At 41.6% G+C, this 24,828-nt stretch overlaps 1 protein-coding gene across 1 annotated transcript in view; it reads left to right on the top strand.

The window, feature by feature from the left end:
- The window catches only part of LOC121327412 (interleukin-12 subunit beta-like), a 28,914-nt gene that overhangs the window by 2,761 nt on the left and 1,325 nt on the right, over window positions 1-24,828 (top strand). Inside the window, exons 2-7 of the mRNA XM_041271472.1 lie at window positions 1,606-1,950; window positions 19,969-20,050; window positions 20,919-21,212; window positions 21,912-22,008; window positions 22,758-22,939; window positions 24,114-24,262. Of these exons, the coding sequence (XP_041127406.1) occupies window positions 1,606-1,950; window positions 19,969-20,050; window positions 20,919-21,212; window positions 21,912-22,008; window positions 22,758-22,939; window positions 24,114-24,262 (1,149 nt within the window). The remainder of the gene's footprint in view (window positions 1-1,605; window positions 1,951-19,968; window positions 20,051-20,918; window positions 21,213-21,911; window positions 22,009-22,757; window positions 22,940-24,113; window positions 24,263-24,828) is intronic.

The following is a 24,828-nucleotide window of genomic DNA, read 5'->3' as shown; positions in this document are numbered from 1 at the left end:
GCATGATGCTGCCACCACCATGCTTCACTGTGGAGATGCTGTTCTCGGGGTGATGAGAGGTGTTGGGTTTGTGCCAGACATAGCGTTTTCCTTGATGGCCAAAAAGCTCAATTTTAATCTCATCTGACCAGATTACCTTCTTCCATATGTTTGGGGAGTCTTCCACATGCCTTTTGGCGAACACCAAACGTGTTTGCTTATTTTTTTCTTTAAGCAATGGCTTTTTTCTGGCCACTCTTCCGTAAAGCCCAGCTCTGTGGAGTGTACGGCTTAAAGTGGTCCTATGGACAGATACTCTAATCTCCGCTGTGGAGCTTTGCAGCTCCTTCAGAGTTATCTTTGGTCTCTTTGTTGCCTCTCTGATTAATGCCCTCCTTGCCTGGTCCGTGAGTTTTGGTGGGCGGCCCTCTCTTGCCAGGTTTGTTGTGGTGTCATATTCTTTCCATTTTTTAATAATGGCTTTAATGGTGCCCCGTGGGATGTTCAAAGTTTCTGATATTTTTTTATAAACCAACCCTGATCTGTACTTCTCCACAACTTTGACCCTGACCTGTTTGGAGAGCTCTTTGGTCTTCATGGTGCCGCTTGCTTGGTGGTGCCAAATAAAAATCCATTTTAATTCCAGGTTGTAAGGCAACAAAATAGGAAAAGTGCCAAAGGGGGTCAATACTTTCGCAAGCCACTGTGTGTGTGTGTGTGTGGCAAACCAGGGTAAACTATGGGAAATGTATAGTAGAACCATGGGAAAACTTCAAACCATTTTTTAAAATTATATCTTATATTTAAAAAAATGCAAATTAATATTTAATTTAACATTGTTTTTGTTTAATACATTTGCACTTTACATGGTGTAATGAATGGACATCTCAGGCCACTGGATTAGATGGAAAGGCGAGGACTGGACGTGAACTGCAGACCATCCAGGTGAAAGACCAGCACCTTCTCATTAAACCAAAGAGTGAACTGCAGACCATCCGGGTGAAAGACCAACACCTTCTCATTAAACCAAAGAGTGAACTGCAGACCATCCGGCTGAAAGACCAACACCTTCTCACTGAACCAAAGAGTGAACTGCAGACCATCCGGCTGAAAGACCAGCACCTTCTCATTAAACCAAAGAGTGAACTGCAGACCATCCGGCTGAAAGACCAACACCTTCTCATTAAACCAAAGAGTGAACTGCAGACCATCCGGCTGAAAGACCAACACCTTCTCATTAAACCAAAGAGTGAACTGCAGACCATCCGGCTGAAAGACCAGCACCTTCTCATTAAACCAAAGAGTGAACTGCAGACCATCCGGGTGAAAGACCAGCACCTTCTCATTAAACCAAAGAGTGAACTGCAGACCATCCGGGTGAAAGACCAGCACCTTCTCATTAAACCAAAGAGTGAACTGCAGACCATCCGGGTGAAAGACCAGCACCTTCTCACTGAACCAAAGAGTGAACTGCAGACCATCCGGGTGAACGACCAACACCTTCTCATTAAACCAAAGAGTGAACTGCAGACCATCCGGGTGAACGACCAGCACCTTCTCACTGAACCAAAGAGTGAACTGCAGACCATCCGGGTGAAAGACCAGCACCTTCTCATTAAACCAAAGAGTGAACTGCAGACCATCCGGGTGAACGACCAGCACCTTCTCACTGAACCAAAGAGCGAACTGCAGACCATCCGGGTGAAAGACCAGCACCTTCTCACTGAACCAAAGAGTGAACTGCAGACCATCCGGGTGAACGACCAACACCTTCTCATTAAACCAAAGAGTGAACTGCAGACCATCCGGGTGAACGACCAGCACCTTCTCACTGAACCAAAGAGTGAACTGCAGACCATCCGGGTGAAAGACCAACACCTTCTCATTAAACCAAAGAGTGAACTGCAGACCATCCGGGTGAACGACCAACACCTTCTCATTAAACCAAAGAGTGAACTGCAGACCATCCGGGTGAAAGACCAACACCTTCTCATTAAACCAAAGAGTGAACTGCAGACCATCCGGGTGAAAGACCAGCACCTTCTCATTGAACCAAAGAGTGAACTGCAAACCATCCGGGTGAAAGACCAGCACCTTCTCACTGAACCAAAGAGTGAACTGCAGACCATCCGGGTGAACGACCAGCACCTTCTCACTGAACCAAAGAGTGAACTGCAGACCATCCGGCTGAAAGACCAGCACCTTCTCATTAAACCAAAGAGTGAACTGCAGACCATCCGGGTGAAAGACCAGCACCTTCTCACTGAACCAAAGAGTGAACTGCAGACCATCCGGGTGAACGACCAACGCCGCCTCATTAAACCGATGAGCTAAAGAGAGTTCACAGCAATCGCATCATTGTGCTGCTCAGTTTCGAATTGTGGTTTCCCTTGTTCAACCACCGGAGGGAGGTGCAGTCCATTGATTGATTCTACTCCTCCTTTCCAAAGGAAAGCAACATTCAAGCAATCAGTCTTTTCACAAGATTGTCTTTTAATACTCAGAACTCTGTTTCCAGCTGTAATGAATCTCCTTCTGGTGACTAAGTTAGTAATAGATGTCAGCATCAGACTCGCACTGCCCTCTCGATACAGAGCTTGCTCTTCAGTTGAATGGTAAGACGTTCGTCTTTGATCCGTGAGGTTATCAGTGTGTGTCCAGCCCTTCCCTCTCAATACAATGCTTGCTCTTCAGTTGAATGGTAAGACGTTCCTCTTTGATCCGCAAGGTTAGCAGTGTGTGTCCAGCCCTTCCCTCTCGATACAGAGCTTGCTCTTCAGTTGAATGGTAAGATGTTCCTCTTTGAACTGGATGCTTTGTAGGTCGTGTCCAGCCCTTGCCTTTCCATTCAGTTTGGGTTGAAATGCCAGTTCATTACACAAGCATTGATTCTAGCGTGTATGTTTGACTAACCACTGATCATAGCAATAAGCTCTGATAACCCGGAATGCTTGGTAAAACCAACTCCCAGTGCAAGGGCTGAACTACCTCACACAAGTAGACTTACTTCAGGCTAAAGTGCATTGCACAAACAGTCTTGTTCATACCATTTCCAGAATAAAGGGATATTGTATTGCAGAGTGTAATAAAATCATGGTAAAAGTGTAACAAAGCATAGTGAAAGCATAGCAAAATGTAACAAAACACAATCAGAGCATGGTGAAAGCATATCAAAGTGTCCTAGTGAAGTGTGTTACAGTAGTAAGACTGTTTTTCAGCCGGGGTCACAGTAGACTCCATACTTATTCCAAAGAGTACTGCTGCACCTTGGAGCTTTATGTCCCCAGAGTCATTAAGTGCATAAAGAAGACAGTGTTTGGACTCTTCTTTTGTTCACTAATCCTCATCCTGTTTTGAAATCCATTTATACTTTCAGTTCCTCTTTTACACAGTTCCACAATTCAACGCTTGGCTACAGCATATTTCATTATAATTATGTCAGGACTCAAACCCTTGACTAACAGAAGCATAATACATGTAGAAACATTAAAGTAATAGAAATGTGAAGTGTGACTGAGCATCTCACATTCACAATTACACACAGGAGTAGACTCCCGCTAACCCAAACCAAGTCACTGTAATCGGAATTGACCTATAATAGCCAGCAGTTGTAGAATCGTGTCTCATGTCACATTTAAGGATTTAAAACATTTGCAACTGTCTCTGTATTTTTTAATTTAAGGTTATTGCATAATTTAGGAGTAGTTCATTAAACAAAGATTTAAGAAGGCATTTTTAGTATGGTAGAGATTTTGATCGATATTCTGAAGAAAACATTAATCTGAATGGCCAAATCCCGACTGGCTGGGATTACCATGTGTCTGCTCAGCACACTTCAATCAGCCAAATCCCGACTGGCTGGGATTACCATGTGTCTGCTCAGCACACTTCAATCAGCCAAATCCCGACTGGCTGGGATTACCATGTGTCTGCTCAGCACACTTCAATCAGCCAAATCCCGACTGGCTGGGATTACCATGTGTCTGCTCAGCACACTTCAATCAGCCAAATCCCGACTGGCTGGGATTACCATGTGTCTGCTCAGCACACTTCAATCAGCCAAATCCCAACTGGATGGAATTATGTCCTCTGTCCTGAGTTGCGGTCTCCACCTTATTTCCAGCTGTGTGTCATTTGGATCCTGGTTGTATTTAAAGTTTTGATTAGGGTCCACTTTGTCAACTTCTTTTAGTATTTCAGAGACCTGAGATTAGTCTGGTTGGTCTTTGTTCAAGCAGACACAGGTCAACCACGGGAGAAAATAAATAATTTCTTAATAATACATCAAATTAGGGGAAAGGCAGAGTCAAACCTGCCTGCTCATGTGCTGCCTGGGCTGAGTGTAGGGAGGGATTGCCACATACCCAGCAGTGAGATCAACCCTGAGAATGTGAATGTGAACCTGCATGACTCAGCGGGACTGCTTAAAACACCTGGATCCGGGAAGTAGGAATTTAAGTAGCACACATATTTTTACACAGAGAGTGAGAAGAGTTTCCTCATAAAAAACATAATCTGAAGAAGGAAAGAAGCTGCTGGAGATCCTGAAGGGAGCATCGTATTGGCTCTGGCGCTCCTGTGGGTTAGGGAGGTGAAACAGGCAGGGACTGTTTCTCCTCATCGTGCAACAGTGAGCACCTGGTGAGCTCAGGCAGACACCTTCAGGGTTGGTCTTTGTCCTGTAGAGGCTGCTACTTCGCTGGCTCTTGAGTTTCTGGGTGTAAAAGATGAGGCTGGCTCAGTCATGGGACCCCCACTGAACCTCCGGGGGGGGGTATTATTGGACTGCAAATTGGGGAGAAAATCTGTGGTAAAATAATTGAATCCCACTAATATGCATTGCAAAATAAAAAAATGATGCAAGGAAGAAGGATTCAGAGAAGAGAGAACATGAAGAACAAGAAAGAACTCCCCGCTTGTGAGGTATATCACTGGGGGTCTCTGTTTCATTCACTTTAAACTCTCAAAAGAAACAGGAGTTGTGTGTAATGGCTGACAAGGCTGATGATGAAATCCAGTTTCACTTACTCTGCAGCACCTTTGTTAGCTTTCACCTAAGGCATTAAAACATCATCTCAGAGACAGCCGGGATTAAAACACAACACCCATAAATGACATAGGCATTGCTACAACCTTAAAGAATGTGCCCATCCCCAAATAACTACATTACTTTCACGCAATGAAAAAAGAAGGTCCGCGTCTTGTTCGTAAATTCCCTCTTTAAAGGGTCTGTAGTTTTCCGATTCCACTCGATCTCTCTTCTTAAATATTAGTATCATGTCTGCCTCAAACCCAGAGTCTGGCTCCTTGCTGACTGGATGAGACCCAGCTATAGTAAATTCAACCAAGGAGTAGGTATGAGGGTGTTGAGGAGTGGGGCGGTGGGTCTGCAGCGCTCCAGTCTATGGGCCTTTTGTGAATTGGCATCTTTACCCATTAAATTAAATGGAAAGAAAAAAGCTGGACGCAACCATCTTCTCATTCAACTGAAGAGCATAACCTGTAGTTGAGAGGTATATAAACGTGTTCATGCTGATGCTGATATTATTAAATCCTCAGCCGCAAGCACTCAGAATGACTGTGTGAAGCACAGTAATCAGGAATATTTTATTTAATCATGTATACAGTGTAGTGTGAATAAAATGTGCAAGTTCTGTCATTTTTGATCATTTTAGCATTGATGAGTCATCCTGCAAATGATACAGCTCAGTCAGACAAAACTTACAAGAAGAGTACCAACAAATGTTTCAAACTTTACACTTGAGCTTGATTTCTGCGTACCGCAGAGATGGGAAGTCCTAACACCCTGGGTGCTTATGAAAGTACTATTGACTAAGAGCACATGGAAACACAGCGGTCAGCAACTTCCCAGCACACCACTGTCAGCAGGGATGGAAATACATTCTAACCCATTCATCATGCTTGACAGTGTGAGGAATATGTATATTACATAGACAGTAACTATAATGGTGTCTTGTCCCATGGAAAATATATATTTTTTAAATATTGTACTGTGCAGCTCAAACTACTGCTGCTTTCTCTGCCAATATAGTGTACAAGTGAGTCCAAAAACCAAACGGGCAGCTAATTACAAGCAAGTAAATGGCATCTCTTTTTCAGTCAACATTGTAACTGTGGCTCTTATTCAGTCTGGCAGTAAATGATCTATTGCAAGGTAATTGCAGATGTGGCTGTGTACTTACATTGTTTTTCTCAAGAGACCAGTCTCTAATGCTTCTCTGAGTGGATTTCTACACAGCCCTCAGCAGTCCTTTGTCTTGCCCATTGCCACCCTTGCTATTTATTTGATCCTTATTATGTAGCCGATGGGATTAAGATATCACAGACAAGACTTGAGCGATGCGTCAGAACTTTAGAGTAAAATGCGACAATGTATCACAGTTTCAGTGTGTAGCAACATGTTGCTCTGTCTCTGTGAGGTTGCATTCTCATCCTGACTTGAAGCAGCCACATTCTGCAGATGGCTGAGAGAGAGTGGATGCTAACGGGAAGAGGAAATGTAATTGTAAACCGATCTGCCACTTGTGAAATGCAATGCAGGCGTGGACATATTTCCCATCCTCCAGCATTTCCTTTTATAAAACATAAATAAAACTTTAAAATGAAATTGGAAAGATTCTTTAGGCAATCATGTTCTTCTTAGAAAAGTTATTTGTAAAAGATTCAAGGTGTTGCTGTTGCTGTTGCATAGCAGTTTCACCCATTCCAGGTTTTAATACTGTGCAAGTTTGTTAGCCATAGTGTATAGCTAACAAGCTCAAGTTACTAAACTCATAGTAAAACCGGGAATGGATTTTATGCAATGGGAGTCTTATTTTCATCCACAGTTTTCCATTCTAGGCACCCTGGAGAGAGTCCAATGAAGAGCAACCAGAATAATCTCAAGAATGCGCTCCAGTATGAAAACAGACCAAGGGAACAATTTAGCCCAGAGCAAAGAAGGATGAGGTGGGACTTGACTGAAGTCTTTTAAAATCATAGTTGACAGAGTCAACCCTTTTATGCACATTTGCTTTTTAAATTATTATTATTGGTTGGTTGGTATTGCTGTCATTATTTGTAATTGCATTTTAAAGAAAAAAAAATTATGAAATCGCTGAACAGTTATGTTATTCCCCCTCTTTTGCCCTTTTCGGACAAAAAGTGTATCTTGTTAAGACTTTGAAACATGCTGTCAAAAAAGAGTTCTTGTTTCTAAAGAAAATAAAAGGAAACCCCAAGCCTTTTGAAACAGACACTTGCTGCATGGTGAGACTTGGGGCTGCTGTGCTGCCCACCTCCACAACAAACTCAATATTAATGAAGTGAGGATGGTATAAAGTGCCCCTTTAAAGCCTACTGTATCCTTATGTATTCAGTGGCTGCCTATAATCATGTTATGTATTTTCCATACTGCAGCCCAGCACTCCAACCACTGAGCTACTCAAACCCACTACCTTCCACACTGCAGCCCAACACTCTAACCACTGAGCTACTCAAACCCACTAGCTTTCACACTGCAGATTATAACTTCTGTCTCATTTAGTTACTAAGCCTAACAATTCAAGCCCTGGTTTAGCATGCAGATAAATGGTTGACAGTATTTATCAGCAAATGACAACGCTGTGGTGTTAGTTCTGTGGTCGTGATCAGGAAGTGAAGTTTGCAGCAGTGTGTATGGGTTTTTACTCTATTAGTAATGCAATACCACTAATATAGTGTTCGGGGAATCAGCTCTGTTAACCATTGTGTTCTGGGGTAAAGCATGGGGTGGTAAAACTATTAGAAACTATATGAAGAAAAGAAAATGTCATTAACAGCCTTTGGGTATGAAGCTGAAAGCAGTCAGTGGTGGTGAGTTGCCAAACAGTGGTGGTTTGAGTTCAGTTGTGCTTGTTGACTATAATTCCTGTCCAGCGAAATTGACTTTACACTGGCGGTCCCACTAATGAACAGATCTGACAGACAGGAGGTCAGGGTCTGCGTGATGGAACACTAATGAACAGATCTGACAGATAGGAGGTCGGGGTCTGCGTGATGGAGCACTAATGAACAGATCTGACAGATAGGAGGTCGGGGTCTGTGTGATGGAGCACTAATGAACAGATCTGACAGATAGGAGGTCAGGGTCTGCGTGATGGAGCACTAATGAACAGATCTGACAGATAGGAGGTCGGGGTCTGCGTGATGGAGCACTAATGAACAGATCTGACAGATAGGAGGTCGGGGTCTGCGTGATGGAGCACTAATGAACAGATCTGACAGATAGGAGGTCGGGGTCTGCGTGATGGAGCACTAATGAACAGATCTGACAGATAGGAGGTCGGGGTCTGCGTGATGGAGCACTAATGAACAGATCTGACAGATAGGAGGTCGGGGTCTGCGTGATGGAGCACTAATGAACAGATCTGACAGATAGGAGGTCGGGGTCTGCGTGATGGAGCACTAATGAACAGATCTGACAGATAGGAGGTCAGGGTCTGCGTGATGGAGCACTAATGAACAGATCTGACAGATAGGAGGTCAGGGTCTGCGTGATGGAGCACTAATGAACAGATCTGACAGATAGGAGGTCGGGGTCTGTGTGATGGAGCACTAATGAACAGATCTGACAGATAGGAGGTCGGGGTCTGTGTGATGGAGCACTAATGAACAGATCTGACAGATAGGAGGTCGGGGTCTGTGTGATGGAGCACTAATGAACAGATCTGACAGATAGGAGGTCGGGGTCTGCGTGATGGAGCACTAATGAACAGATCTGACAGATAGGAGGTCGGGGTCTGTGTGATGGGGCACTAATGAACAGATCTGACAGATAGGAGGTCGGGGTCTGTGTGATGGGGCACTAATGAACAGATCTGACAGATAGGAGGTCAGGGTCTGAGTGATGGAGCACTAATGAACAGATCTGACAGAGAGGAGGTCAGGGTCTGAGTGATGGAGCACTAATGAACAGATCTGACAGATAGGAGGTCAGGGTCTGAGTGATGGAGCACTAATGAACAGATCTGACAGAGAGGAGGTCAGGGTCTGCGTGATGGGGCACTAATGAACAGATCTGACAGATAGGAGGTCGGGGTTTGCCTGATGGAGGCTGGGGGGATCATAGATTTTGTTCACACATATCTCAGAAATTCTTTTTAAATGTTTTATTTTCTCCCCTAAGAATTCAGATTCATTTCTGAGTTCTCAGAAAGGAAAGAAAGTACATTGCGGGATTCTGAAATGAATCACAGAGATTTTGAAATCCCATAGTTTAGAAGAATGTGTTTATAATATTGTCCTGTGTTTCAAGCTCTGGGGTCATAGTCGTAAAGCTTAAACTCAGGAGTTGTATATTGATTATTTAGGTTAAATTTAGTAATTAAGACACAGTCCTGGCTGATTTCTTTAAAAACAGTTTTGTGAGTAATTTTGACTACATTGTGAAGAAACAACATTTAAATAAAGAGTACTTCAATCACGGTATCCAGCTGACAGAAAGGGAGCCTCTTTCATGGTTCACATAATCCCAGCAGTTCCCCAGCATGGTGTGAGGGGAGATGAAATTGTTAGCTTCCAGACAGATATGTTAAAGAGTAGGTAGGGGGGGGGTCCGAACAATATAGCGTCACACGTCCCCATGTGTTGCTACAACTGTTTAAATAACATACCTGAGATTTGTATTTTCATTGTTAACATCTTGACAACTTTTTACACTTATAACTTTCATGTCTGTTTCAAAGCTTTTCTTTTTTTTTAAAATGTCTGCTCTAGTGCACTCAGTGTCAGGATTATTGCCCACATTGTCATACAGGTAACACAGTGATAATGATCCATGATGTGGTACAGAACAGAAAGGCCAGAGTACTTGTTGTTATTATTTTTCCTGCAGTGATTTACAGAAAAGATCTCAAAACCCATTGCACTGAAGAAGACATTTTGAAAAGAGCTTTGAAACAGACTTTAAAGTTATAAGTGTAAAAAGTTGTCAGGATGTTAACAATGGAAATAAAAATGACAGGTGTGTTATTTAAACAGTTATAGCAGCACACGGGAAGTATGATGTTAGATTTTGTGGAGCCCCGCTACTTACTGTTTCAGCTTTGCTACTAGTTGAAGATCGAGTGCTTGTTAAGGTGAGTGTCCAAGTCAGATTCTAGCCCTGCATTCCATTTGCTGAGCTACCCAAACCAACTGCCTTCCATTCTGCAGCCCAGCACTCTAACCACTGAGCTACTCAAACCCTCTACCTTCCACACTGCAGCCCAGCACTCTAACCACTGAGCTACTCAAACCCACTACCTTCCATTCTGCAGCCCAGCACTCTAACCACTGAGCTACTCAAACCCTCTACCTTCCACACTGCAGTCCAGCACTCTAACCACTGAGCTACTCAAACCCACTACCTTCCACACTGCAGCCCAGCACCCTAACCATTGAGCTACTCAAACCCACTACCTTCCACACTGCAGCCCAGCACTCTAACCACTGAGCTACTCAAACCCTCTACCTTCCACACTGCAGCCCAGCACTCTAACCACTAAAATAGTGTTCGGGGAATCTGCTCTGTTAACCTTTGTGTTCTGGGGTAAAGCATGGGGCCGTACAACTATTAGAAACTATATGAAGAAAAGAAAATGTCATTAACAGCCTTTGGGTGTGAGACTGAAAGCAGTCAGTGGTGGTGAGTTTCCACTCTGCAGCCCAGCACTCCTGGAAAACTGTTTTATTTTTTTGAAAATTTTTTACAAAGTGCCATTAATGAACAATATCCAGTGTTTCATTTCCAGGATGCATTTGTCAGAAGTTTGCAGACCTCAGAGTGTTTAAAGGCCAGCACTGTATATTGATGGGAGGCTTTTGACAGACAAATGTTTAACATATTCATAGTGACAGCCCCCACCCCCCCATACACCTGTCATAAAGAACCTGACAGGGCTTTGAAATGCTCGTGGTACGTGCAAAATGACAAACACACACAGGAATGGAAACACTGGTTATTGACAGGGGCCCATTAAGATTCTTACCCCCTTTCAATGAGCTGTCTTCAGATGACCGCAAAGAAAGAACAAGAACATTTTAAAAACACATACGTTAAAAAAAACAAAAAAACCCACATAAAATAAAACAACATCTCTTTCATTTCTTCAAAGTGTGCATCGAGCTGTGAATACCATCTTGTTTTTAGGTGTGTGATTCTGCTTCTGTGTCTGTAAGAATCAGAAAGCTAAATGGCTTGTTTACTAAAAGTATTTAGAGAATTCCTTTATAAGCGCCCAGCCTGCACCCCACCCTTGTTCATGGAAAGTGCATGATGTCACTCACTCTGGGGTTACTTGGGTTTAATCTACAGATTTTAGCCTTGAGACTATATAAAGATAATTTAGATATTGTATTTAACATCATGCAGTCAAAGAAATTACCAACTGATATTGCAGTAGTTCATTTTAGATTTCAAAATGTCACATTTTTACAATGTTGGGTAGTTTTTTGTTAAGTATATGGAAAACTACAAAGCAGTGTGTAATTCAATATGTTAACATTACATTATTCAGGAAGTTTCTTTCAACTTCATGAAGAGGAATTAATCAATTATATAGGGTGATGCAAAACTTTTGGCCATAGCTGTAAATGTTGGCCAGGCAACAAGAGCAAACATACGTAGCTACAGTCCTTGGGATCCATTAAGAATCATCAACCTCGACTGTGTTCTGAGATCAATGAGCTACAGGAACTGGAAGAGCTTTCATGGGCTGAATGGCCTCTTCTAGTTCGTAACATTTTTTATGTTTGTGAAAATAAACGTCACGGAGGAGAGGAACTGCAAAAAGGGAATGTGGTTAAGGGGTGCTTCATGAAGAGAAAAGAAAAAAACACTGCTTAAGGGCTCTATTTATCAATTTCACAGGAGCAGTCAGGTGACCCTAACCCTAATCCTATACAGTCAGACACACAGACAGACACAGTTAGACAGACACAGTTAGACACACACAGACAGACACACATAGACACAGTCAGACACACAGACACACAGTCATACACACAGACAGACACAGACAGACACACATAGACACAGTCAGACACATAGTCAGACACACAGACACACAATCATACACACAGACAGACACAGACAGACACACATAGACACAGTCAGACACACTCCATATATTCTGAGACAAGCTTTTTTCTAGACATACAGTATGAAAAAGTCTAAAGAGAACTCTTTCTCTTAGGGGGTGAGGGAGGGATCAGTTCAGTCTCCATACCTCAAACCTGCCCTGGACTGGAGGGACCACCCTTTCTTTTTGCAGCTGAGTGAGTAGTTCATCTCTTCCCTGGACTAGAGGTTTCGTCCAGTTGGCAACATATCACAAAAATTCGCCTGGACAAAACCACCATGTGACGAGTTTTGTTACTTCCTCCTGTGACTCGCACAGATGAAATTTGCCATTACAATTGTGCCACTGAAGCAGTTTCTCTTTAATGTCTCATAACAAAAACTTGATGACTGTCGATCTTCACAATCCTACAAGAAATCAACAATGTGGTTTCTGAACGCACCCTCCATAGACCCAACAAAGAGCTGCTAACCCCTCATGACAGCATGATACTGCCACCGCGATGGACACAGTCCACCCCACACACACATCCAGCATGACATGATGAGGTGGGAGCAGTGCTTCATGCTCAGCCAACCACATGCTGATTCTCAGCATGCTAAGGTTTGTAACTTCCGAAAAATCAAATGTGCTGTCTAGTTAAAAGGTTTAAAGCTCCCTGTGCTTTGGACTTTCCTTTTAACAGTCCTGGCTAAGCTTCTGCTCAGAGTCTGTCTGGAACAGAGTGTCGTTCTGTTGCAGGATAGCAGGATTTGGAACCCTAATGAAGCGAGTAGCAGACAGATTCCACTGGGCAGCTATCCCAATATTCTCACTCACTGCTGTTCTTTGGGTATCCCGAATATAAAGTTCAATGAAACCTGTTGAATAATGTTATGTTAGCATATTGAATTACATACTGCTTTGTTGTTTTCCAGACACTAACAAAAAAAAAACTGACAAAAATTGAAAAAATGTGACATTTCAAAATCTAACAAGAAATTCTGTACTACTATTATGGCTTCCTGTAGGCTTTTGCGATATCATTTTGCAGTTTCTTTGATTACATGATGTTAAGTAAAATAACTCAATTATGTTCATAGTTTTTTTTTTTTTTTACTTATGTCTCAATCCTAAAATTCCAGGTGATGCAACACTTTGGCCAGAGCTGTACATGCATGTTTGGTATTTCTCCTATTTGTATGTAGATTCCTCATGTATATTGCAACATGAACAGTGCCTGCAGGCTGTTCTCATGTATTATTGTAGGTGTGACTGGACCTGTCAGAGGGGACTGGAGGTACAAGTTTAGAGTTAAGTGGTTTTAAAATGAAGGTTTTACTTGGAAATGCATGGATATAGACTTATATGCAAGAAAAATTACTTTGTTACAAAAAAATAAGGGGGAACAAATAACCAAGGTGAACATATATTCTCCGAAACCAGGGCTGTCAGTCCGGTGAATTATCACAGTTCCAAACCAATGCATGAATTTACAGAGGGGTCTCATAATAGCATCATACTTACACAGTACCTGAAAGGTTACAAATATTTGTATAAAACTGAGAGTTTATCAGATTATAGACAAATGCAATCCGAAAGATCTATAGGATAAAGGTTTGGTAAAGATCAATGCAGAACCCAGACAGTTATTATGTTCACAATGTAGAGTATGACAGAGATAAACAGGCAGACAGATAGACAGACAAACAGACAGGCAGGCAGGCAGGCAGACAGTCTGACTCTGCCCTTGTTAAGTGTCTGCAGAGAACAGAGATTGGACAAAATGAGAAACCTTTACAGAAATATAGCATTTAGCTAAACAACAGTGAGTGTGCAGAAGGTTAATGCTCCTGATCAGTGTTGAACTATAAATAATAATAATAATAATAATAATAATAATAATAATAATAATAATAATAATAATAATAATAATAATAATAATAATAAAGAAATACAATCCACTTTGCTGCAGACACACAAAGTGTTCCAGTGCTCCCTCTAGTGTTAATCTGCGGTACTGTAACCCCTCTAAAGGCTCTGCTGTTCTACAATTCATCTTTCTTGGAACTCTGTTGTCATCGTCCCATTGAAGGGCTGCATGCAATTCTTTGGTATTTTCGATGGGGAAATTTTGCAGGAAGATATTTTTTTGGATGGAGAGTGTAGGTGTGAATAGCCTATATAAGCAGAAGATACTGCTGTCTGTTAAATCACGACCAAGACAAGAACCTCCTGAGCTGAGCCAGACTACACACCATTAAAAAAGGTAAGACTTTTCAAAGTAGTACCAGAGCTAAATTATCCTCAATATCTCAACACTGTAAAACTGCCGCACAGCTAAACCATCTTCAATATCTCAACACTGTAAAACTGCCGCACAGCTAAACCATCTTCAATATCTCAACACTGTAAAACTGCCGCACAGCTAAACCATCCTCAATATCTCAACACTGTAAAACTGCCGCACAGCTAAACCATCTTCAATATCTCAACACTGTAAAACTGCCGCACAGCTAAACCATCTTCAATATCTCAACGCTGTAAAACTGCCGCACAGCTAAACCATCTTCAATATCTCAACGCTGTAAAACTGCGGCACAGCTAAATTATCCTCAATATCTCAACACTGTAAAACTGCCGCACAGCTAAACCATCTTCAATATCTCAACGCTGTAAAACTGCCGCACAGCTAAACCATCTTCAATATCTCAAACTGTAAAACTGCCGCACAGCTAAACCATCTTCAATATCTCAACACTGTAAAACTGTAAAACTGCCGCACAGCTAAACCATCTTCAATATCTCAACGCTGTAAAACTGCCGCACAGCTAAACCATCCTCAATATCTCAACGCTGTAAAACTGCCGCACAGCTAAACCATCTTCAATATCTCAACACTGTAAAACTGCCGCACAGCTAAACCATCTTCAATATCTCAACACTGTAAAACTGCCGCACAGCTAAACCATCCTCAATATCTCAACACTGTAAAACTGCGGCACAGCTAAACCATCTTCAATATCTCAACACTGTAAAACTGCCGCACAGCTAAACCATCTTCAATATCTCAACACTGTAAAACTGCCGCACAGCTAAACCATCTTCAATATCTCAACACTGTAAAACTGCCGCACAGCTAAACCATCTTCAATATCTCAACACTGTAAAACTGCCGCACAGCTAAACCATCTTCAATATCTCAACACTGTAAAACTGCCGCACAGCTAAACCATCTTCAATATCTCAACACTGTAAAACTGCCGCACAGCTAAACCATCTTCAATATCTCAACACTGTAAAACTGCGGCACAGCTAAACCATCTTCAATATCTCAACACTGTAAAACTGCCGCACAGCTAAACCATCTTCAATATCTCAACACTGTAAAACTGCCGCACAGCTAAACCATCTTCAATATCTCAACACTGTAAAACTGCCGCACAGCTAAACCATCTTCAATATCTCAACACTGTAAAACTGCCGCACAGCTAAACCATCTTCAATATCTCAACACTGTAAAACTGCCGCACAGCTAAACCATCTTCAATATCTCAACACTGTAAAACTACCGCACAGCTAAACTATCTTCAATATCTCAACACTGTAAAACTGCGGCACAGCTAAACCATCTTCAATATCTCAACACTGTAAAACTGCCGCACAGCTAAACCATCTTCAACATCTCAACACTTTAAAACTGCGGCACAGCTAAACCATCTTCAATATCTCAACACTGTAAAACTGCTGCACAGCTAAATTATCCTCAATATCTCAACGCTGTAAAACTGCCGCACAGCTAAATTATCTTCAATATCTCAACACTTTAAAACTGCGGCACAGCTAAACCATCTTCAATATCTCAACACTGTAAAACTGCTGCACAGCTAAACTATCCTCAATATCTCAACGCTGTAAAACTGCCGCACAGCTAAATTATCTTCAATATCTCAACACTGTAAAACTGCCGCACAGCTAAACCATCCTCAATATCTCAACACTGTAAAACTGCGGCACAGCTAAACCATCTTCAATATCTCAACACTGTAAAACTGCGGCACAGCTAAACCATCTTCAATATCTCAACACTGTAAAACTGCCGCACAGCTAAACCATCTTCAATATCTCAACACTGTAAAACTGCCGCACAGCTAAACCATCTTCAATATCTCAACACTGTAAAACTGCTGCACAGCTAAACTATCCTCAATATCTCAACGCTGTAAAACTGCCGCACAGCTAAACTATCTTCAATATCTCAACACTGTAAAACTGCCGCACAGCTAAACCATCCTCAATATCTCAACACTGTAAAACTGCGGCACAGCTAAACCATCTTCAATATCTCAACACTGTAAAACTGCGGCACAGCTAAACCATCTTCAATATCTCAACACTGTAAAACTGCCGCACAGCTAAACCATCTTCAATATCTCAACACTGTAAAACTGCCGCACAGCTAAACCATCTTCAATATCTCAACACTTTAAAACTGCGGCACAGCTAAACCATCTTCAATATCTCAACACTATAAAACTGCCGCACAGCTAAACCATCTTCAATATCTCAACACTGTAAAACTGCCGCACAGCTAAACCATCTTCAATATCTCAACACTTTAAAACTGCGGCATAGCTAAACCATCTTCAATATCTCAACACTGTAAAACTACCGCACAGCTAAACTATCTTCAATATCTCAACACTGTAAAACTGCGGCACAGCTAAACCATCTTCAATATCTGGTATCTATATATTCTGCTATATGAACACGAGGAGACTATCAGGTAAAGTGTCAGGAGAAGTGTCATGTGCACATAGCCGGTATCAGTCAATGCCGGGTGTCCTATTGAACATCCTGAATACCTCAGTGCGTTGTGGCGCTAACGCGGGGTTGGCATCGATTCTGCAAAGTGGCATACTATACGTGGTACCTTGATTTCCTGTATTTGTACATTCGTTACGCACCCTGGGTGTAGTTTAGGACTGTAGTTTGGAGCTGTTCACACCCAGGATGAAAAAAACATCGACTTCATATTCTTGAACCGCTGTGCGTTCTCACCTTCATTCGCCAGCCCTGAAATTCATTCCTCGTTCAACTCAATACACGTATTAATCTTTTAAATTTATTTATTTATTTGTTTATTTATTGTTATTTTGTTGTTAAGGACAGAGACATGCTAAAATTAAAGCCAAAAAGTTCCTAAAATGACAGATTTTTATTCCAAATGAAGAAGATCCGACTTGTCTGATAAAGTATTATTCTAAAACATAATGAGTTTAATTACACTGCGATTGTCTGTTATTAAGCTGTTAAAATAAAAAGCAAATAGGCAGCATAATTATTATTAATTAAACCAAGGAGGTCCAGGTTGGAATATTAATTGTTTATGTGTAACCCTTTTCTTTTTTTTTTAAAGAGATTGATGTTAGATAAATACATCAATAAAGCCGTATCCTTAGTATTGTATGTCACACTGCCTATTAGAAGAAGAAAGAAACGGAATATTATATGACATTAAATAATTAATTAGAGTGAATCAGAACTACACATACGTTTATAATAAACTTCTATATATTATCAGGTGTTACATTTACATTGTTGCATTTCATTTGCCACGATAAAGAATGAGAAGTAAAAATGTTGTATCGGAAATGTATTTTTTAATAGATTGAATTGAGAATAACACAAGGGGTGTGCTCTTTCTCTCTCTCTGAATGAACAGTATAAGCAATGTATCATTATAAGTACCTTTATTGTGGCAATTCAAAATAAAGTATATAATATATAGTCTTTTTATATTATTTAAATACAGCAACATATCAGAAGCTTTAAATAACACTGTGGGCTTCAAAAAATACTTAGAAGCTTTTAAAAAAAGTTTTAAAAAATGGGCTCATGACAATTTGCAGTAAATAGTCTTGAGAATTGATCCCAGTATGTTATACCAACACTGTCTTCATTTCACATTCATGCAGCTCTTTATTGTAGCTGCTGGGCCTTCATTTCAGATTCATGAGGCTCTTTATTGTAGCTGCTGGGTTTTCATTTCAGATTCATGCAGCTCTTTATTGTAGCTGCTGGGTTTTCATTTCAGATTCATGCGGCTCTTTATTGTAGCTGCTGGGTTTTCATTTCAGATTCATGCAGCTCTTTATTGTAGGAGCCTGCTCTTTTAAAGAAGCATTTTAAGAAAGTGTTATTGAACTTTCTCTTTGCTTAAATTAGTTGTTACTTAAATGATGTATTGCTTAAATTATTTCTGACTTCTGATAACTTTGATGAAAAGATAACATATGAATATATTACAATTACAGTTGTGTTTATTTTCTAGCAGAACATAAGTTCTAGAAAACTTTCATTAAAAAAATTGAAAAAACATTTTAAAAAAAGTTCAGTAAGTTAAAAAAAAAAACAATATAAACAAATTTTAAACCAATTGAAAAATCCAACAGTCCTGTAAAACTATATACACCTGCTATACAATACACATCACCCACAATCACTACTATATATATATATATATATATATATATATATATATATATATATATATATATATATATATATATATATATATATGTGTGTGTGTGTGTGTCTGTGTGTCTGTGTGTATGTATGTATGTATGAGGACAGATCTACAAAAGCATTCCACATAAAATATCACTATAAACTACACGTTGTGTTTCTATTATCTGGACATATGCTATTTCCCTTTTTCTGTGAAAGCAACATGAGCGCTTGAATACACATTCACAGAGCTGCTACTGTAAAAAACAAAAAACTAGAAAACACCAAGCATACATATTTTTGGGGGAATTTTTGAAAACATTGGTAACTATAGGAAACTCCCTCCACAATGTTTTTTTGTTTGTTTTAGTACTGTTCTAAAGTAAGGATTTCTACACAGCCCAGCGCATTGCAGCTTTACTGTCAGAACTTCAAATTATATGAATACAAGGGAGCGGGATGAGCTGCCCAGCACTAGAAGTTTATGTAACATGGAGAGAGTCTTTTTTAGTTATGTGAAAATAAGTTTCAGTAATTCAAATACAGCTATCTCTTAACTAACACATTTCCTAATGAATTCATATGATGCAAACATTTATCCAGGGCACAGACTCACATTTGTGGTATGTTACAATCCATGTTTAATTATTATTATTATTATTATTATTAAGATTATGCTGTTAGGGTCACATGTAGACTGCTGTTTGCTTGACTTGAATTCCGTAGTAAACAATGTGTTTGTTCATATGTAATCATACCTGAATTAAAACCACTATTATAAAGTGCTAAATAAAAGTTTAAATAACCTTGAAACTACTTCAAAATACAAACAGCCCTTAATGAACGTCCACCACAGGGGGCATTTCTTCCTTTTACCCATTTTCATGAATTCTGCTAATAAATGGAACACAAGTGCCTAACAGTGTGTTTGCAGCTGAGACAGTACTGCAGTTCTTTTCCAGTACTGAGCCCAGTCTCAGCTCAGCTCCAACACACTGCTTCAGCACCAGAATTTCCATTTTCACCAATGGTTTAAAACTCACACCAGCCCCACACCCAGTCCAGGGTATGTTAAGGTATCATATTGAAATGCCCAGGCACCTAGAGTTTGAACAATCAGACCCCTGGTAAGTCTGCTTAACTGACTGCATGAATAACACTCACCTGTGAGTCTGTGTTCATCTCAACAATATACTTCTCTGAGGGGATTTCTAAACCCCAGGACTAGGGGTGCAGAAGGGCTAGCGTGACTTTCAAGTGCTTCTCTGGCTTCCTCACCTGAGCAATATCAGGCTAACTCATTCTTCTCATGTCACCAGACCCGAATCTCACAAAAGTGCTTTCATTATATTCTGTTGTGTTGCTCTGTATTGACTGCCTTGCTTCTCTTCTGTTTCAGATGTGGAGTGGATCGTTGCAAGCCCTCGTTATCTTCACCTCGATGCTGGTGGCACCCGCACTCGACTCCTTTCCACAGACATGTAAGCGGAAACAAACCTAATTTAGAGAAATCTTGTGTTTCTGAAATCGATCATGTTGCATGTTTTCCACATGAAAACAAACTCAAATCTTTTTAGCAACAGTTGAGAAAATACCAAGAAGCTTTTTAATTATTCCTCAAAACTAAAAAAAAAGATGATGAGATGAAGTCTAATGAATACAACTAACCATGCAAAGTGAAATCAAGGGTTCATGTTCTGTAAAGTATAATGTAACCCAGTGTAGATTGTTGTCTGAATCCATGCTGCACTGACAGTGTCATTGTAAAGTATAATGTAACCCAGTGTAGATTGCTGTCTGAATCCATGCTGCACTGACAGTGTCGTTGTAAAGTATAATGTAACCCAGTGTAGATTGTTGTCTGAATCCATGCTGCACTGACAGTGTCGTTGTAAAGTATAATGTAACCCAGTGTAGATTGCTGTCTGAATCCATGCTGCACTGACAGTGTCGTTGTAAAGTATAATGTAACCCAGTGTAGATTGCTGTCTGAATCCATGCTGCACTGACAGTGTCGTTGTAAAGTATAATGTAACCCAGTGTAGATTGCTGTCTGAATCCATGCTGCACTGACAGTGTCATTGTAAAGTATAATGTAACCCAGTGTAGATTGTTGTCTGAATCCATGCTGCACTGACAGTGTCATTGTAAAGTATAATGTAACCCAGTGTAGATTGCTGTCTGAATCCATGCTGCACTGACAGTGTCATTGTAAAGTATAATGTAACCCAATGTAGATTGCTGTCTGAATCCATGCTGCACTGACAGTGTCATTGTAAAGTATAATGTAACCCAGTGTAGATTGCTGTCTGAATCCATGCTGCACTGACAGTGTCGTTGTGTTTGCAGTCATGGTTGGCAAGGAGGACGGGGAGGTTACTCTCACGTGCAGCACCCAGTTTCAGGGAGCTGTAACCTGGAAGCACGACGATGACCCTGTGCCTGCGTCCAGATACAATGTGATGAATGGACACACCCTGACACTGCACGGCCTGGACTCCGAGGGCAGCCCAGGAAACTACACCTGCTGGGGCAACGACCAGCTGCTGGACCACTCCTACCTGGTGCTGGAGCAGGAGGAGGATGAGGAGGAGGAGGAGGGTGAGGAGTGGGAGGAGGAGGGTGAGGAGGAGGGTGAGGAGGGTGAGGAGGAGGGGAGGAGGAGCGTGAGGAGGAGGGTGAGGAGTGGGAGGAGGAGGAGGAGGAGGAGGGTGAGGAGGGGGGGAGGAGGAGGAGAGGAGGAGGAGGGGGTGGAGAAGGAGGAGGAGGAGGAGGGAGGCAGCTCAGGTAGGGATCATCGCACACCCATTTTTCTTGTTTTCTTGTAATTTTGGGTGCTGCCTTTTAAGTTTTTAGTTAGTTGTTTTTTTTTTGTTTGTTTATATTGTCTTTTAAGAAGCATGCCAGTGCTTCACAGGCTACAGTGCACCTGTGGGTCTCAGTATACATTGCAATCTTTCAGAATCAATTTTTGCTGGAATAGTTAGTAAACATGGCAAATGATTATCTAAGCGGAAATAAAAAATCACACAGGACATGCATAATAGGATTTTAACAATGTGGTGCAAAATGTGTCCACACTGCACACTCTGCCTACAGCAGTTTGAGATTGATAAATGCCCACCCCTATACAAGTTCCCCATAGTGTTATAAAGCATAGTGAAAGCATGGTGAAGCATAGGTAAGCATTGTAAAGAATAGTATGGTATGGTATATTCATAAGCATAGCAAACCAGGGTAAACTATGATAACAGGACAGTGTAACAATGGGGAAGCATGGTACAACTGCAACAAATACTGAGTGAAACTTCTCTAAGGGTATCCCTCTGATTCCTCCCTCAGTCCGCCTCTCCTGCTCAGCCAAGACCTACAGCTGCTCCTTTCACTGCACCTGGAGACTGACGGGCTATGATGTGGCCAGGGTGATGCACCAGCGCAGGTAAGCTATGCGTACAGGCATAAGCACACCCTGCACAAAATGAACCTGCCAGACTGGTTTTACTCTGAAGGCTGTCTGATGAACCTGCCAGACTGTCCTGATGGACTGGTTTTACTCTGAAGGCTGTCTGATGAACCTGCCAGACTGTCCTGACGGACTGGTTTTACTCTGAAGGCTGTCTGATGAACCTGCCAGACTGTCCTGACGGACTGGTTTTACTCTGAAGGCTGTCTGATGAACCTGCCAGACTGTTCTGATGGACTGGTTTTAATCTGAAGGCTGTCTGTGACCTGGGGCCATATTTTCAAAGCATTCCTTCCATTCTTTAATGAACTCCTATTACTGGAAAGGAGATAAAAGCAAGTTAGTCTTACAAAATGAAGAACAGTACACATTGAGAGAGGTGAAAAGTAGTCGAGACTTGTATCTTAATTGTTTGGTTCTAGTTTTGTGAAATGAACAGGTGTTTAGCCTCTGTCAAAAAATGAGAGGGGGAGGGGCAGGGGGGATGTTGACTAACTGGAATACTAGGAATTTATACCCTGAGGCATGTGACGTAGCACTGGGAAGGGATGTCACTGTGAGTCAGTAGGATTCTCAAAGTTTTGTTCCCATATGTTTTTCAATGAAAACTGTTTTCTAAATGTGTTCTTGTCAACGGAACATGGGGTTTGCACTGTAGCTGTGGGGCTGACTCTCTTCCTGAACTCTGCTTACCAAGCACCACGTGCTGTGTGTGTGTGTTTCAGTGAGGCCAGCGGAGGCTTGTCCTGGGATCTCGGCACTCGGATGCAGGACGGGTTCCACTTCCACCTGTCGGACCTGAGCTCACCCTTCACGGAGGAGGACAGGCCCATCCACCTCACTGCCGAGGCGCTGAGCGGTCAGCGCTACAAGAAACACCAGCTGAGATTCTTCCTTCATGAAATCAGTACGCATCGTCTGCTTCGTTTAACTAGATCACACAAGGACTGCTCCTCTCACTCGTATGGGTAGAGCAGAGCTCTCCTGCTTCTAGCAGAGGCTCACTAAACAAATTCTCTGGAGAGAGAGGAGTTGTGGGTCTCTGCCAGGTGAAAATATAGTGTCTAGCCAGCGCCATGGCAACTGACAGCATATTGAATTGAGGACCTCTTCTCTCCTGCTCTTTCAGGCTAATATAGCCGTTTGAGCAAGGGGAGATCTCCTCTGGAAGAGGTGGAGAGGATGATGGAGGGATGAAGCAGACTCGAGTGCTCTTCCAGAAGAGGCAAAACAACACTCCCTTTATAGGGCCTGGTTTTATTTGCTGGGAGCTCATGGAGTAAACAGTGTGGTTCTTATTGATTTGGATTTCATATAAACATCTACAGCACCCTGAATGATGTATTAATGAGGTCAGCATAAATACTGTCCGTAACTACAGAGCACTCAATAGCTCTGAATTTAGAAATACTCAAATACACTTTTCAATACATCCAGTGTCAAGTGTTTAGATTAGAAGTCTTTTGTTTTTATGATAAAAGACACTGAGAAAGACGGCTTCTAGTCGAAACATTTCCAACAGTAACAGCAGTAGCTGTGTTCACTGGTCACGGTAAAGAGTCTCTATACACTGTCCCTCAAGCTGTGGCCAGCAGACACATATTGGGCAGTGAAGTAACTTAAAAAATTATGGTGGTGATTAAGTAGATTCAAGAAAATGCACAGAGTCCTTTTCTTCAATCAGTTGCCAGGTTTATTGAAATATGCAGGGAGTCTGGTCCCAGGTACAGGACAAACAGAATACTCATCATTACAATGTTTGCATGACATTAAATACCCTTCTGTATAGATGGTCCACCTCCTCTTTCTCTGACATTAACCAATTGCAAAGGTCATTTAATTTATTGTGTGTGTGTCTGTGTGTGTAGTCTAGTGTGACAACCTCTGAACTCAATGCATTCTTCACACTCCTGGAGACAAAAGGTCCATACATCTGCCTTTTGTTATCTTCTTGCGACCCCTTTGATCCCAGTGGCATTATCTCTTTCGATCTCTCTGAAGTCTTTAGAACCTGTTCCCTTCTAGTCCACAGCATTGTTATCTCACGATAACAGAAAGTGCATCTCTGTCTCTCTGTGTAGTTGAGCCAGACGCGCCAGAGATAAAGGACTGTGTGCGGACTGGGGACAGCCTGAACGTCTCAGTGGAGCCCCCCTCCTCCTGGGCCAAACCGTATAGCTACTACCCCCTCGAACCCGAGGTCGAGTATGAGAACAAGGATGATGGCAAGGTAGGCATTCCGTGAACCTGACAACCCCTCTCTGCTGTTACTGCTTCTCCTGCCTGCCATGAGATTGAAGACCAGATTCAGAAAGAGTTCAACTTGGAAGCAGAACAATGTTTATTACATGTTGGGTTCTCTTGTTAGTGTCTCTTCCTGCTCTCTCCACATGGAAGAGGAATTTATAAAATCATACCCAATCGAATGAAAATTAATTCAGAAGTATATTAGGATTTTTTAGCATATAATTATTCTAAAATGGCTGATAAGATATATTGCAATGCAGTATATTTTGAAAGGATGCTGAAATAATATGGGAAATTATTAAGAAATTATTAAGGAAGCCAATTCCATCCCCTCACCACTCTCTGTGTGAATTACTGTCTCCTTCAACAACATGACTAGCAGCCCATTCCATCCCCTCACCACTCTCTGTGTGAATTACTGTCTCCTTCAACAACATGACTAGCAGCCCATTCCATCCCCTCACCACTCTCTGTGTGAATTACTGTCTCCTTCAACAACATGACTAGGCAGCCCATTCCATCCCCTCACCACTCTCTGTGTGAAGAAGT

The sequence above is a fragment of the Polyodon spathula genome, chromosome 2 (genome assembly GCF_017654505.1).
Source record: "Polyodon spathula isolate WHYD16114869_AA chromosome 2, ASM1765450v1, whole genome shotgun sequence".
In the NCBI taxonomy this organism is placed as follows: domain Eukaryota; kingdom Metazoa; phylum Chordata; class Actinopteri; order Acipenseriformes; family Polyodontidae; genus Polyodon; species Polyodon spathula.
This window is presented reverse-complemented; position numbering and strand designations above follow the sequence as displayed.